We start from the raw sequence: 16,469 nt of genomic DNA, 5'->3' as shown, positions 1-16,469 counted from the left end.
AGTTTCACTGGCTGTCTTGTCTGGAGACAATACACATCTTTTTAGCCTGTCTTGATGCTCTCTCCACTCACATTGTTTTGTTTCTTAAAGACTTGATTAGTTGTAGGTATTCGCATTCCAACCATTATTCATGTAAATTGAGTTTGTGTCTTTATATGCTCTGTTTGTGAACAGAATTCCCACTCACCTGAAGAAGGGGCTAAGAGCTCCGAAAGCTTGTGTGGCTTTTGCTACCAAATAAACCTGTTGGACTTTAACCTGGTGTTGTTAAACTTCTTACTGTGTTTACCCCAGTCCAACGCCGGCATCTCCACACCATATTCGAACAACAGCATTGTTGGCTTTCAAATGTCATTAATACCTCTTCGGGGGAATGAACTCAGAAGAATTATTCCACACTCAAGCCTGATTCAATCGACAAACAGTTTATTGAGTTGCACCAGTGGGGAGAAGCCACAAGGTCTGACCGTGTACAACTCCACCCAACAAAGAAAATCATTGTTGGAGAAACTTCAAATAATCAGAATTTAAGACACTAATAAAACTACCAGCACTGAGTGTATTAACTTAAGATCAGACTTACAGACTAACAGAGGTGCTGTCTGCATAAAGACGCACATACCCACAGTAAGAGATTTGAACAAGTCTGATTTAAACATATATTTTGAATTTTGAAACGTATTTCAGATGTATTTTTAGAACAATCTGTACACTTTAGCCAAAAGCAGGCTGCTGCAGAGCATGATGGGATCAAGGCTGAGCGAGACGAACCACATTCTTTGGAACAATGAAACCACAGAATGTGTATACTTTTATCAGCAGAAGTTACGGATAGTGTGGATTCCCAAAGCCATAGTATGAATAGAGCTGTTCAATTTGTACTGATGGGAAAATGCTTCTCAAACATGGGAAGATCAACTGTCTAACTCGATCATTGACGTAATTGGGCGGCACGGTAGCACAGTGGTTAGCACTGCTGCTTCACAGCACCAGGGTCCTGGGTTCGATTCCCGGCTCGGGTCACTGTCTGTGTGGAGTTTGCCCATTCTCCTCGTGTCTGCGTGGGTTTCCTCCGGGTGCTCCGGTTTCCTCCCACAGTCCAAAGATGTGCAGATTAGGTTGATTGGCCATGCTAAAAATTGCCCGTTAGTGTCCTGAGATGAGTAGGTTAGAGGGATTAGTGGGTAAAATATGTAGGGATATGGGGGTAGGGCCTGGGTGGGATTGTGGTCGGTGCAGACTCGATGGGCCGAATGGCCTCTTTCTGCACTGTAGGGTTTCTATGAATCTAATTGAGAGTTGGTGGGAACAGCATCTTTGAACCCTGTAGCTAAGCGTCAGGGGGAAGAAGCATCTGGATTCTATGGATCAATGTAATCCCGCGATATTAGAGGATAGAATGCAATTGGCTAAGATACATGACAACTGTTAACAGTGATTGATTTTCATAGAAATCATAGAAACCCTACAGTGCAGAAGGAGGCCATTCGGCCCATCGAGTCTGCACCGACCACAATCCCACCCAGGCCCTACCCCCACATATTTTACCCGCTAATCCCTCTCACCTACACATCCCAGGACTCTAAGGGACAATTTTCTAACCTGGCCAATCAACCTAACCCGCACATCTTTGGACTGTGGGAGGAAACCGGAGCACCCGGAGGAAACCCACGCAGACACGAGGAGAATGTGCAAACTCCACACAGTGACCCGAGCCGGGAATCGAACCCGGGACCCTGGAGCTGTGAAGCAGCAGTGCTAACCACTGTGCTACCGTGCCGCCCCTAATGCTGACTGGTTCATAACCGATGGTAGGTGGGAAAAGCGAACTCGAGAAATGTATAATTGTCCTGGCAGATGTATTGCAACTTCAGAGAGGTGTTGAAATGCTCAGGACCTTCTCTTTAGAGAGGCGTTGGACTGCCCAATGCCGTCTCTCCCAGTGTGCGTTGGTCAAATAAAGATACATCTTTAGCCGGGATACTTTGCGAGTCTTTATATTAGTAATACTCTGAAAGAACCCCCCGTCATTCATCAATTCTTATACTCAGCCCATTCCAGCTTTTATTCTAAGGCTGTGCCCCCGCGTCCTAGTCTCCCCTGCTAATGGAAACAACTTCCCTACGTCCATCCTATCTAAGCCGTTCATTATCTTGTAGGAAGGACATACTGGCGCTGGAGCGGGTCCAGCGGAGATTCACACGGATGATCCCGGGAATGGTAGGCCTGACATACGATGAACGTCTGAGGATCGTGGGATTGTATTCATTGGAGTTTAGGAGGTTGAGGGGAGATCTAATAGAAACTTACAAGATAATGAACGGCTTAGATAGGGTGGACGTAGGGAAGTTGTTTCCATTAGCAGGGGAGACTAGGACGCGGGGGCACAGCCTTAGAATAAAAGGGAGTCACTTTAGAACAGAGATGAGGAGAAATTTCTTCAGCCAGAGAGTGGTGGGTCTGTGGAACTCATTGCCACAGAGGGCTGTGGAGGCCGAGACGTTGAGCGTCTTCAAGACAGAAATTGATAAATTCTTGATTTCTCGAGGAATTAAGGGCTATGGGGAGAGAGCGGGTAAATGGAGTTGAAATCAACCATGATTGAATGGTGGAGTGGACTCAATGGGCCGAATGGCCTTACTTCCGCTCCTTTGTCTTATGGTCTTATGACACAATCCAATCAGAATGGCTACAGATTGCATACATTACATATAGGTCCAATTAAATTAATACCTGGGCATCATGAGGCTGCGTGATCAGCTCATGAACAGATAGGTTTCCTCATGTTTCCCAGACCCCCTTCATCAACTGTCCTTGGGCCTTCTCTGTACATAGACTCCTTTGTCTCGACTTTGTGTCTGCCTAGTAACCATGAACAGTTACTCAGAGGCAGCTGCCTGGGGGCGGCTAAAGTGGGAGGCCCTGTTGAGCAAGCTGTTTCCTGTGTCTGTATTACTGAATACCGCCTGGAATATGGTCAAGTCAGCTCGCCCCATGATGCTCCTCGAACTGTTATACTCCATTGTGATTCGTATTGTAAATTTCTAGTATGAAATGGAGTATCTATATATCTAATTGCCTTTGTTTCAAGCCTTCCCCAACATCGTGTTTGGCCATTATTGTATTAAACAATAGCTCGCTGGCTACAGTGGTGAAGGGAGTTAACCTTACTGTTTCTGTAACTTGGTTTTGATCCCTGTTCAAATATGTTTCACTGTGAGTTTACCACAAGTAACTTTTAACAAGTCGTTGCTATGGAGAATGCACCAAGGAACAGTTAATTTCTAAATTTTTATCCAAGTTTAAACCCTTGATTTGGTCAAGGCATTGCCGGAGGAATGAACCAGGGATTGGCTGCCTTCCAAAAAAGGCCCCATCCCTGTAGTTAGTTGTGAAGTCGCTGGTGTCTCTGCAGGTTACATAGCAGAGTGAATCCCTTCCCACACTCAGAGCAGGAGAATGGCCTCTCTCCAGTGTGAACTCGCTGGTGTGTCCTCAGGTTAGATGCAGCATTGAATCTCTTCCCACAGACGGGACAGGGGAAGGGCCTCTCCCCGGTGTGAATTCGCTGGTGGATCTGGAGGCGGGAAGATGTTTTAAAACTCTTTGCGCAGTGAGAGCAGCTGAACGGTCTCTCCTCAGTGTGAATGCGTTGGTGGACAATGAGGTCTGAAGAGGTTGTAAAGACTCGATCACAGTCAGAGCATTTAAAAGGTCTCTCGTTGGTGTGAATGCGCTGGTGTTTCAGTAAACTGCACGACTGAGTGAATCGCTTGCCACACTCAGAGCAGGCGAAGGGTCTCTCCCCAGTGTGAACTCGCTGGTGTGTCCGCAGGTTGGAGGACTGACTGAATCCCTGCCCACAGTCAGCGCAGGTGAACGGCCTCTCCCCAGTGTGAAGCCGCCGGTGTGTCCGCAGGTACGAGAACCGACTGAATCCCTGCCCACACTCAGAGCAAGAGAACGGTCTCTCACCAGTGTGAACTCGCTGGTGTGTTAGGAGAATGGATAACTGAGTGAATCTCTTCCCACACACAGAGCAGGTGAACAGCCTCTCCCCAGTGTGAACTCGTTGGTGTGTCAGCAGGGTGGTTGAATGAGTGTATCCTTTCCCACAGTCAGCGCAGGTGAACGGCTTCTCCCCAGTGTGAACTCGCTGGTGCCTCTGCAGTAGTGATGGCACACTGAATCCTTTCCCACACACAGAGCAGACGAATGGCCTTTCCCCGGTGTGACTGCGTTGATGAATTTCCAGATCAGATGGGGAACGGAATCCCTTCCCACAGTCCTCACATTTCCACGGTTTCTCCATGGTGCAGGTGTCCTTGTGACTCTCCAGGTTAAACATTCAATTGAAGCAATGTCCATACACAGAACATGTGTACAGTTTCTCCCCGCTGTGAATGTTGTGATGTATTTTCAGGCTGTGTAACTTGTTAAACTTCTATCCATAGTCACTCGGGTGTGTGTCTCTCACTGCTTTTCCAGTCTAAAGTTTTTTGAAGTAGACAGAACTGAAAAACATTCCTCCTTCTAGAGTCAAAGACCGATGATATTCAGGTCCCGACAAATTGAGTGACTCTGTCAGATCTCGACATAACATTTGGTTTAAGATTTCTTCTGTAAATCCTCCCCTTCTGATATTCTGCAAAAGGAGTTTACAAAAGTCACCACAGTCACTACAGGATAGAAATGCAGAACAGACAATTCTATTATTCTAAGGAACATTCTTTCCTCTCTCATTCCTCAAAAGCTGCAAATCTTGATCCCACACACTCTCCCTCCATTCTCAGTCTGTTGTATCTAATATTCACCCTCCCAATTCTCCTGAAGGTGTTGATTGAGACTGATTGACAGATCCATAGAATCCCTACAGTGCTCACTGCTTCCTGTCCTGGACACAGTAAGAGTTTTAACAACACCAGGTTAAAGTCCAACAGGTTTATTTGGTAGCAAATACCATTAGCTTTCGGAGCTCCTGACGAAGGAGCAGCGCTCCGAAAGCTAATGGCATTTGCTACCAAATAAACCTGTTGGACTTTAACCTGGTGTTGTTAAAACTCTTACTGTGTTTACCCCAGTCCAACGCCGGCATCTCCACATCCTGTCCTGGACATAGGGAGCTGAAAATCTCCATGCCGGCTGCCAGACAGATATATGTCTATATGACAAGACTGAAAATGTGTGGAATATACAGAATTGATTCACTTCCTTTCCCTTCAGTTGCTGCAAAGTCCCCAATAATAATAAATGTACTTTATTACAAAACCATAAATAATGTATCTAATCTGTGTCATGTAACAACACTAGACATGGTCGCCTCATTACAGGAAGGATGTGGAAAAGATTGAAAGGGTGCAGAGGAGATTTACAAGGATGTTGCCCTGGATTGAGTGGCATGCCTTATGAGGATAGGCTGAGGGAGCTCGGTCTTTTCTCCTTGGAGAGACATAGGGTGAGAGGAGACCTAATAGAGGTGTGTAAGATGTTGGGAGGCATAGATCGGGTGGACTCTCAAGAGGCTTTTTCCCAGGGTGGAAATGGCTGCTACGAGAGGACACAGGTTTAAAGGAGCTGGGGGGTAGGTACAGGGGAAATGTTAGGGGGAAGTTTTTCACACGGAGGGCGGCACGGTAGCACAGTGGTTAGCACTGCTGCTTCACAGCTCCAGGGTCCCGGGTTCGATTCCCGGCTCGGGTCACTGTCTGTGTGGAGTTTGCACATTCTCCTCGTGTCTGCGTGAGTTTCCTCCGGGTGCTCCGGTTTCCTCCCACAGTCCAAAGATGTGCGGGTTAGGTTGATTGGCCAGGTTAAAATTGCCCCTGAGATGCTTAGGTTAGAGGGATTAGCGGGTAAAATATGTGGGGATAGGGCCTGGGTGGGATTGTGGTCGGTGCAGACTCGATGGGCCGAATGGCCTCCTTCTGCACTGTAGGGTTTCTATGATTTCTATGGAGGGGGGTGGGCGAGTGGAATCGGCTGCCGTCAGTGGTGGTGGAGGCAAACTCAATAGGGTCTTTTAAGAGACTCCTGGATGAGTACATGGGACTTAATAGGATGGAGGGTTATAGGTAGGTCTAAAAGGTAGGGATATGCTCGGCACAACTTGTGGGGCCGAAGGGCCTGTTTTTGTGCTGTTTCTATATCTCTGTTCTATATTAATTTACTGCCCCCTTAAATGTCAGACATCTCCTGGGGAAACCAGCCCTTTAATTGGGAACATTAGGAAAGAGATCATTAACTGATAAATAAGACAATTGATGTGTTAAGCTGAGGGAGCAAAGGATGTCAATGTCTTTAAGAGAGAGACTTGGGCCAACCTTTCCAGAGTCTGCACCCTCCCTGGATTCACTTCCTTTTCCCTTCAGTTGCTGCAAGTCCCCAATTTCCCCCAGAATGAGTAAAGGAATGGAAAGGGGGGAGAAAAGAAAGTGTTTCACTCACAGATGTTGCCTCTTGAGACAGGAGGAAGTCTCACTCTGTCTGAAGCTCAATCTTTGTGACGTCACGGTGGAACCCTACCTGAATGCCCCCCCAGTAGGAATCAGTCTGCTCCGCGGTGACGTGCTGGGGTTCCAGTGCGCAGGCCCGGGCGCGCGGACCCGGGAGCCCCGCCCCCCACCCATTGTTCCCCCTGCACCTCCTCGAGCCACGGTTTCCAGGCAACCGGCTGCTGGCCAGAGCGATCAGCCCGCTCAGTGATCCCCCCCCCGCCCCCGCCCCCGCCCCCGGTCTGGGACTGCGCATGTCCAAGGGAGAGTGGAATCTGCGCATGTGTGAGGAAGCGCCCATTTCCCCCCCCCCCGGCCTTCATGCTGAGGTGTTGACCAATGGGATGAGTTGGAGGACCGGAAGGACTCTGGTCCTCCAGCCAATCAAAGCTCCCGCATTGTCTGAATGCGGAAGTTGGACATTGAGCTTTGTTCAGCAGCAAAGTTGCTGCTCCTCGCTCTCTGAATGAAGAATCAGCTTTCGTCAGACTAAAACTGCATCTCCAACATCTGTGAATAAAACCCTTTCTTTTCTCCCCCCTTTCCATTTCTTTTCTCATTCTGGGGGAAACTGGGGACTTGCAGCAACTGAAGGGAAAGGAAGTGAATCCAGGGAGGGTGCAGACTCTGGAAAGGTTGGCCCAGGTCTCTCTCTCTCTTAAAGACATTGACATCCTTTGCTCCCTCAGCTTGACACATTTATTTGTCTGGCTAAAAGTACCTGTGTACTTAGACTTATACCCAGATCCTTCTGCCTATGGCAGATGGAGTTTAAATGGACAAATGTGAGGTAATGCATTTTGGAAGGTCTAATACAGATAGGAAATGTACAGTAAATGGCAGAACCCTTAAGAGTATTGATAGGCAGAGGGATCTGGGTATATAGGTATACAGGTCACTGAAAATGGCAACGCAGGTGGAGAAGGCAGTTAAGAAGGCATACGACATGCTTGCCTTCATTGGCTGGGGCATTGAGTTTAAAAATTGGCAAGTCATGTTGCAGCTTTATAGAGCCTTAGTTAGGCTACACTTGGAATATAGTGTTCAATTCTGGCCGCCACACTACCAGAAGGATGTGGAGGCTTTGGAGAGGGTACAGAAAAGATTTACCAGGATGTTGTCTGGTATGGAGGGCATTAGCTATGAGAAGAGGTTGGAGAAACTTGGTTTATTCTCACTGGAATGATGGAGATTGAGGGGCGACCTGATAGAAGTCTACAAGATTATGAGGGGCATGGCCAGAGTGGATAGTCAGAAGTTTGTTCCCAGGGTGGAAGAGTCAATTACTAGGGGGCATAGGCTTAAGATGTGAGGAGCAAGGTTTAAAGGAGGCAAGTTTTTTACACAGATGGTGGTGGCTGCCTGGAACCCACTGCCGGGGGAGGTAGTGGAAGCAGATCCGATAGTGACGTCTTTAAGGGGCGTCTTGACAAATACATGAATAGGATGGGAATGGAGGGATATGGTCCCTGGAAGGGTAGGGTGTTTTAGTTCCTGCAGCATGGTCGGTGCAGGCTTGGAGGGCCGAAGAGCCTGTTCCTGTGCTGTAATTTTCTTTGCTCTTTGACGTTTAAGGGAGCAGTAAATTAATGTAGGACAGAGATACGTCTAGTGTTGTTATATGGTCCAGATTAGATATATTATTTATGGTTCTGTAATAAAGTGCATTTATTATTATTTCTAGTCTTGTAATATAATGCTGTAGCTATGTTATATATTTCCAGTCATTGAGTCATTACAGCACAGAAGGAATTTATTCAGTAACTCGAGTCCGTGCCAACTCTCTGTATAACATTCCAGTCATGATGTGGAGATGCCGGCGTTGGACTGGGGTAAGCACAGTAAGAAGTCTCACAACACCAGTTTAAAGTCCAACAGGTTTATTTGGTAGCAAGGTCAACCTATAACACAGACTACGCTGAGAGGCTTTGCCGTCGCACCTCTCTCACCCTCCTCAAACACCTCATACACCAACTCTACAGCAAACGCCGCAGTCTGGAAACCAAGATCGAATCCATATTCTCAACTTGCGCTCAGGACGCAGACCAGCTGCGAAGCTCTGCCAAGCAGACGAGACAAAGGAACTACACCATCTACATGCACACCAAGAACAGGAAACTTGAGAAACTCGGCATCACCACCAGCAGCAACCAAGCCTCCCCCAGTACCTAGTATTCTGTAACTTGTTTTCTGTGTCTGTGCACTGTTGGAAAACAGATATCCACTCCATCTGACGAAGGAGCTGTGCTCCGAAAGCTTATGGTATTTCATAGAATCATAGAAACCCTACAGTGCAGAAGGAGGCCATTCGGCCCATCGAGGCTGCACCGACCACAATCCCACCCAGGCCCTACCCCCACATATTTATCCGCTAATCCCTCTAACTACGCATCTCAGGGACAATTTTAACCTGGCCAATCAACCTAACCCGCACATCTTTGGACTGTTTTGCTACCATATTTGCTACCAAATAAACCTGTTGGACTTTAACCTGGTGTTGTGAGACTTCTTACTGTAACATTCCAGTCCCATTTCCCCCTCTACATCCCCGTTTTCCTGAAAGTTCATTTCCTTCAAGTCTCATTTTTAAATAGAATCCATACTCTTGTAATATGGAACTGTAGCTACGTTATATATTTCCAGACATCTCTTCCCTCAGAGGGTTGTTAGTCTTTGGGATTTCCCCTCCACAGGGACCAGTGGAGGCGGAGGATCATTGAATATATTCCAGGATGAGTTAGACTGATTTTTGACTAACAAGGATGTAAATAGTTATGGGAAACAGACAGGAAGATGGAGAGAAAGCTAAGATGAGGAGGGATTTCCAAACTCAAGGATGTGGTGAAGCTTTGGAATTCTAAACTCCTGAGGACTGTGGAGCCTCAGTCATCAAGGATTTTCAAGAGACAGATTGATTGGTTATGAGATATTGAAGATATCAAGGGATATGGGTTTAGTGTGGGGAGAATGATGCTGAGCTAGATGAACTAATGACCTCATTGAATGGTTTAAAGGGCTCAAATGGCCGACTGCAGCTTCAATTTGTTATGGTCTCTGTGTCCAGGACAGGATGTGGAGATGCCGGCGTTGGACTGGGGTAAACATAAGAACATAAGAACATAAGAAATAGGAGCAGGAGTAGGCCATCTAGCCCCTCGAGCCTGCCCCGCCATTCAATAAGATCATGGCTGATCTGACGTGGATCAGTACCACTTACCCGCCTGATCCCCATAACCCTTAATACCCTTACCGATCAGGAATCCATCCATCCGCGCTTTAAACATATTCAGCGAGGTAGCCTCCACCACCTCAGTGGGCAGAGAATTCCAGAGATTCACCACCCTCTGGGAGAAGAAGTTCCTCCTCAACTCTGTCTTAAACCGACCCCCCTTTATTTTGAGGCTGTGTCCTCTAGTTTTAACTTCCTTACTAAGTGGAAAGAATCTCTCCGCCTCCACCCTATCCAGCCCCCGCATTATCTTATAAGTCTCCATAAGATCCCCCCTCATCCTTCTAAACTCCAACGAGTACAAACCCAATCTCCTCAGCCTCTCCTCATAATCCAAACCCCTCATCTCCGGTATCAACCTGGTGAACCTTCTCTGCACTCCCTCCAATGCCAATATATCCTTCCTCATATAAGGGGACCAATACTGCACACAGTATTCCAGCTGCGGCCTCACCAATGCCCTGTACAGGTGCATCAAGACATCCCTGCTTTTATATTCTATCCCCTTCGCAATATAGGCCAACATCCCATTTGCCTTCTTGATCACCTGTTGTACCTGCAGACTGGGCTTTTGCGTCTCATGCACAAGGACCCCCAGGTCCCTTTGCACGGTAGCATGTTTTAATTTGTTTCCATTGAGATAGTAATCCCATTTGTTATTATTTCCTCCAAAGTGTATAACCTCGCATTTCTCAACGTTGTACTCCATTTGCCATATCCTCGCCCACTCACTCAGCCTGTCCAAATCTCTCTGCAGATCTTCTCCGTCCTCCACACGATTCACTTTTCCACTTATCTTTGTGTCGTCTGCAAACTTCGTTACCCTACACTCCGTCCCCTCCTCCAGATCATCTATATAAATGGTAAATAGTTGCGGCCCGAGTACCGATCCCTGCGGCACGCCACTAGTTACCTTCCTCCAACCGGAAAAACACCCATTTATTCCGACTCTTTGCTTCCTGTCGGATAGCCAGTCCCCAATCCACTTTAACACACTACCCCCAACTCCGTGTGCCCTAATCTTCTTCAGTAGCCTTTTATGGGGCACCTTATCAAACGCCTTTTGGAAATCCAAAAACACCGCATCCACCGGTTCTCCTCCATCAACCGCCCTCGTCACATCTTCATAAAAATCCAACATGTTCGTCAAGCACGACTTTCCCCTCATGAATCCATGCTGCGTCTGATTGATCGAACCATTTCTATCCAGATGCCCTGCTATCTCCTCTTTAATAATGGATTCCAGCATTTTCCCTACTACAGACGTTAAGCTGACCGGCCTATAGTTACCCGCCTTTTGTCTCCTTCCTTTTTTAAACAGCGGCGTAACATTAGCCGTTTTCCAATCAACCGGCACTACCCCAGAATGCAACGAGTTTTGATAAATAATCACTAACGCATCCACTATTACCTCTGACATTTCTTTCAATACCCTGGGATGCATTCCATCCGGACCCGGGGACTTATCCACCTTCAGTCCCATTAGTCTACCCAGCACTGCCTCTCTGGTAACATTAATTGTATTAAGTATTTCTCCTGCTGCCAACCCTGAGGACTGTGGATCAATCACAACACCAGGTTAAAGTCCAACAGGTTTATTTGGTAGCAAAAGCCACACAAGCTTTCGGAGCCTTAAGCCCCTTCTTCAGGTGAGTGGGAATTCTGTTCACAAACAAGGCATATAAAGACACAGACTCAATTTACATGAATAAATTCATGTATAAATAAATCCAGGACAGGAAGCAGTGAGCATGGATCTGTCAATCAGCACCTTCAGGAGAATTGGGAGGGTGAACATTAGATACAGCAGAGTCAGAATGGAGAGAGAGGGTGTGGGTGGAGATTTACAGCTTTTGGGGAATGAGAAATCATAGAAACCCTACAGCACAGAAAGAGGCCATTCGGCCCATCGAGTCTGCACCGACCACAATCCCAACCAGGCCCTACCGCCATATCCCTACATATTTTACCCACTAATCCCTCTAATCTACGCATCCCAGGACACCAAGGGGCAATTTTAGCATAGCCAATCAACCTAACCCGCACATCTTTGGACTGTGGGAGGAAACCGGAGCACCCGGAGGAAACCCACGCAGACACGAGGAGAATGTGCAAACTCCACACAGACAGTGACCCAAGCCGTGAATCGAATCCAGGGGTCCCTGGAGCTGTGAAGCAGCAGTGCTAACCACTGTGCTACCGTGCCGAGAGAGAAAAGAATGTTCCATAGAAACTAGAATTGTCTGTTCTGAATTTCTATCCTGTACTGACTGTGATGTCTGTTGTAAATTTCTTTTTCAGGATATCAGAAGGTGACAATCTACAGTCAGAAATCTCGAACCAGTCATAACATCAACATCTGACATAGTCATTCAATTCATCGTGACCTTCCATCAGCCTTTGAATCCAAAAGGAGAAGTGTTTCTCTGTTCTGTCTGCCTCAGAAAATTTTAAACATCAGTGTGACCAATGGACACACACGCCCAAGCTGAGGCGCTGACCAATGGGAAGAGTTGGAGGACCGGAAGGACTCTGGTCCTCCAGCCAATCAGAGCGCGGGCTCTGTGCGGAAGTGCACAGCTGAGTGAGTGTGTTCCAGTGCAGTGAGTGTGGGAAGAGCTTTAACCAGTTACACAGCCTGAAAATACATGGCAGCATTCACAGCGGGGAGAGACTGCACCCGTGATCTGTGTGAGATTTAACTGATTGTTTAACCTGGAGAGTCACAAGGACACCCGCACCATGGAGAAACCGTGGAAATGTGGGGACTGTGGGAAGGGATTCAGACCCTCATCTCTGCTGGAAACTCATCGAGGCTTTCACACCGGGGCACGGTCATTCACCAGCCCTGTGAGTGGGAAGGGTTTCAATCGGTCATCTCACCTGCTTGCACACCAGCATGCTCACACTGGGGAGAGGCCGTACACCTGCTCCGAATGTGGAAAGGGATTCACTGATCCATCCACACCCCGGAGATACCGGCGAGTTCACACTGGGGAAAGGTCATTCACCTGCTCTCGACGTAGGAAGGAATTCGGTAACTCACCCACCTTGAAGACACATCAGTGAACCCAGACCGGAGAGAAGACATTTTTCTGTTCTCAATGTGGGAAGGGATTCAGTCAGTTATCCACCCTGAAGAGACACCAGCGAGTTCACACTGGGGAGAGGCCATTCATCTGCTCTCAGTGTGGGAAGGGATTTTGTGTTTCATTCCACCTGCTGAGACACCAGCAAGTTCACGAGTGATTCCAGGGGTTGGATTCTGCTGTTATTGTTCCTGCTCTCAATTACATCCAGGACTGCGTTTTGTTCATTCTCACAGTTGGTCAACAGGGAGGGTCGGAGGGTTTCTTTCTGCTGGACTGGCTGGTCTCATGACTTAAGAACATAAGAAATAGGAGCAGGAGGAGGCCATCTACCCCCTTGAGCCTGACCCGCCATTCAATAAGATCATGGCTGATCTGAAGTGGATCAGTTCCACTTACCCGCCTGATCCCCATAACCCCTAATTCCCTTACCGATCAGGAATCCATCTATCCGTGATTTAAGCACATTCAACGAGGTAGCCTCCACCACCTCAGTGGGCAGAGAATTCCAGAGATTCACCACCCTCTGAGAGAAGAAGTTCCTCCTCAACTCTGTCCTAAACTGACCCCCTTTTATTTTGAGGCTGTGCCCTCTAGTTCTAGCTTCCTTTCTAAGTGGAAAGAATCTCTCCACCTCTACCCTATCCAGCCCATTCATTATCTATAGGTCTCTACAAGATCCCCCCCTCAGCCTTCTAAATTCCAACGAGTACAAACCCAATCTGCTCAGTCTCTCCTCATAATCAACACCCCTCATCTCTGGTATCAACCTGGTGAACCTTCTCTGCACTCCCTCCAAGGCCAATATATCCTTCCGCAAATAAGGGGACCAATACTGCACACAGTATTCCAGCTGCGGCCTCACCAATGCCCTGTACAGATGCAGCAAGACATCTCTGCTTTTATATTCTATCCCCCTTGCGATATAGGCCAACATCCCATTTGCCTTCTTGATCACCTGTTGCACCTGCAGACTGGACATGGGCAGAACAGTGGCAAATGGATTTAACCCTGAAAAATGTGAGGTGATTCATTTTGGGGGGGACTAACAAGGCAATGTCAGGGGGATTATCATGGTAAATATGTGGGGCTCCAGGAATAGGGCCTGGGTAGGATTATGGTTGGTGCAGACTCAATGGGCCTGCACTAGGGATTCTATGATTAATGTGTACAATATTAATTTACTGTCCCCTTAAATATCATGTCCTGGAAAAAACAGCCCTTATATGAACATTAGGAAAGGGACCATCCTTTTATCCAGACAAGTAAATGTGTCAAGCTGAGGGAGCAAAGGATGTCACTGTCTTTAAGAGAAAGAGAGACCTGGGCCAACCTTCCCAGAGTCGGCACCCTCCCTGGATTCAATTCCTTTCCCTTCAGTTGCTGCAGGTCCCCAATTTCCCCCAGAATGAGAAAAGAAATGGAAAGGGGGAGAAAAGAAAGGGTTTAACTCACAGATGTTGGCGACAGAAGGAAGTTCTGTCTCCAACATCTGTCTGTCTGAAGCTCAATTTTCATTGAGACAAACAGAGCAGCAGCAGCCTTTGCTGCGCAGTAATGGAAGCTCCATACAACCTTGGACACAAGACCCGGACTCTGATTGGCTGGAGGACCAGCGTCCATCCGGTCCTCCAAGCGTTACCATTGGTCACTCTCCGGCATGTGGACAATGAGGGGGCGGGACCCGGTCCCACGTGGGGGTGGGCGGGGCTTTGACCGCCAGCCGCGCTGAGCTGGTGTCCAATCCGCAATGTGCTGCTTCTGTAACCAGTGATGTTGCTGCCAATGGGACACTGTGTGCTGGGAACGCCCCTCTGAGTCATTGTGACGGCACAATGGAGTCCTGCCTGAATCACCCAATAGCAATCACTCTGCTCCGCGGTGACGTCTCCGGGTTCAGGCGCGCGGACCCGGGAGCCCCGCCCCCACCCATTGTTCTCCCTCCCCCGACACCACCTCGATCCAAGGTTTCCTGGCAACCGGCTCCGGCCAGAGCGAGAAGCCGCTCGGTGATCTCCCGCCCCCCACCCCTCGGGACTGCGCATGTCCAAGGGAGGTGAAGACTGCGCATGTGCAGGGGAGCACCCACACTTTGAGCTTCATGTTGAGGTGTTGACCAATGGGAAAGACTGGAAGATTGGAAGGCCTCTGGTCATAGAATCATAGAAACCCTACAGTGCAGAAGGAGGCCATTTGGCCCATCGAGTCTGCACCCACCACAATCCCACCCAGGCCCTACCCCCATATCCTTACATATTTACCTGCTAATCCATCTAACCAAGATGTAGACATCTCAGGACACAAAGGGGCAATTTTTAGCATAGCCAATCAACCTAGCCCGCACATCTTTGGACTGTGGGAGGAACCCGGAGCACCCGGAGGAAACCCACGCAGACACGGGGAGAATGTGCAAACTGCACACAGACAGTGACCCAAGCCAGGAATCTAACCCAAGTCCCTGGAGCTGTGAAGCAGCAGTGCTAACCACTGTGCTACCTGCCTGGTCCTCCAGCCAGTCAGAGCGCGGGCTTTGTGTGAATGAAGATTGAGCTTCAGACAGAGTCAAACGTCCTCCTGTCGCCAACATCTGTGAGTAAAACACTTTCCCTTCTTCCCCTTTCCATTTCTTTTCTCATTCTGGGGGAAATTGGGGACTTGCAGCAACTGAAGGGGAAAGGAAGTGAATCCAGGGAGGCTGCAGACTCTGGAAAGATTGGCCCAGGTCTCTCTCTCTCTCTTAAAGACATTGACATCCTTTACTCCTCAGCTTCACACATTTATTTGTCTGGCTAAAAGAACAAAACAAAGAACAATACAGCACAGGAACAGGCCCTTCGGCCCTCCAAGCCTGTGCCGCTCCTTGGTCCAAACTAGACCATTCTTTTGTATCCCTCCATTCCCACTCCGTTCATATGGCTAACTAGATAAGTCTTAAACGTTCCCAGTGTGTCCGCCTCCACCACCTTGCCCGGCAGCGCATTCCAGGCCCCCACCACCCTCTGTGTAAAATATGTCCTTCTGATATCTGTGTTAAACCTCCCCCCCTTCACCTTGAACCTAGGATGGTCTCTTTCCTAATGTTCACAATTAAAGGGCTGGTTTCCCCAGGAGATGGCTGACATGAGGGCGGCGCGGTAGCACAGTGGTTAGCACTGCTGCTTCACAGCTCCAGGGACCTGGGTTCGAATCCCGGCTCGGGTCACTGTCTGTGTGGAGTTTGCACATTCTCCTCGTGTCTGCGTGGGTTTCCTCCGGGTGCTCCGGTTTCCTCCCACAGTCCAAAGATGTGCGGGTTAGATTGATTGGCCGTTCTAAATTGCCCTTAGTGTCCTGAGATGCGTGGGTTAGATGGATTAGTGGGTAAATATGTGGGGATATGGGGATAGGGCCTGGGCGGGATTGTGGTTGGTGCAGACTCGATGGGCCGAATGGCCTCTTTCTGCACTTGTAGGGTTCTATGATTGTAATTGACATTTAAGGGGACAGTAAATTAATATAGGACAGGGATATGTCTAGTGTTGTTATATTGTACAGAGTAGATATTTATGGTTCTGTAATAAAGTTCAATTGTTATTACTTCTAGTCTTGTAACATAATACTGTAGCAAGGTTATATATTTCCAGTCACAGAATCATTACAGTACAGAAGGAATCCATTCGG

The 16,469-nt window shown here is 48.1% G+C and overlaps 1 protein-coding gene across 1 annotated transcript in view; it reads right to left on the bottom strand.

The window, feature by feature from the left end:
* Window positions 1–1,634: 1,634 nt before the first annotated feature.
* Window positions 1,635–16,469, bottom strand: part of LOC144480691 (uncharacterized) — a 72,299-nt gene continuing 57,464 nt past the window's right edge. Inside the window, exon 4 of the mRNA XM_078200286.1 lies at window positions 1,635–4,345. Within this exon, the coding sequence (XP_078056412.1) occupies window positions 3,386–4,345 (960 nt within the window). The 3' untranslated portion in view covers window positions 1,635–3,385. The remainder of the gene's footprint in view (window positions 4,346–16,469) is intronic.

The sequence above is a fragment of the Mustelus asterias genome, chromosome 30, assembly GCF_964213995.1.
Source record: "Mustelus asterias chromosome 30, sMusAst1.hap1.1, whole genome shotgun sequence".
Lineage (NCBI taxonomy): Eukaryota > Metazoa > Chordata > Chondrichthyes > Carcharhiniformes > Triakidae > Mustelus > Mustelus asterias.
This window is presented reverse-complemented; position numbering and strand designations above follow the sequence as displayed.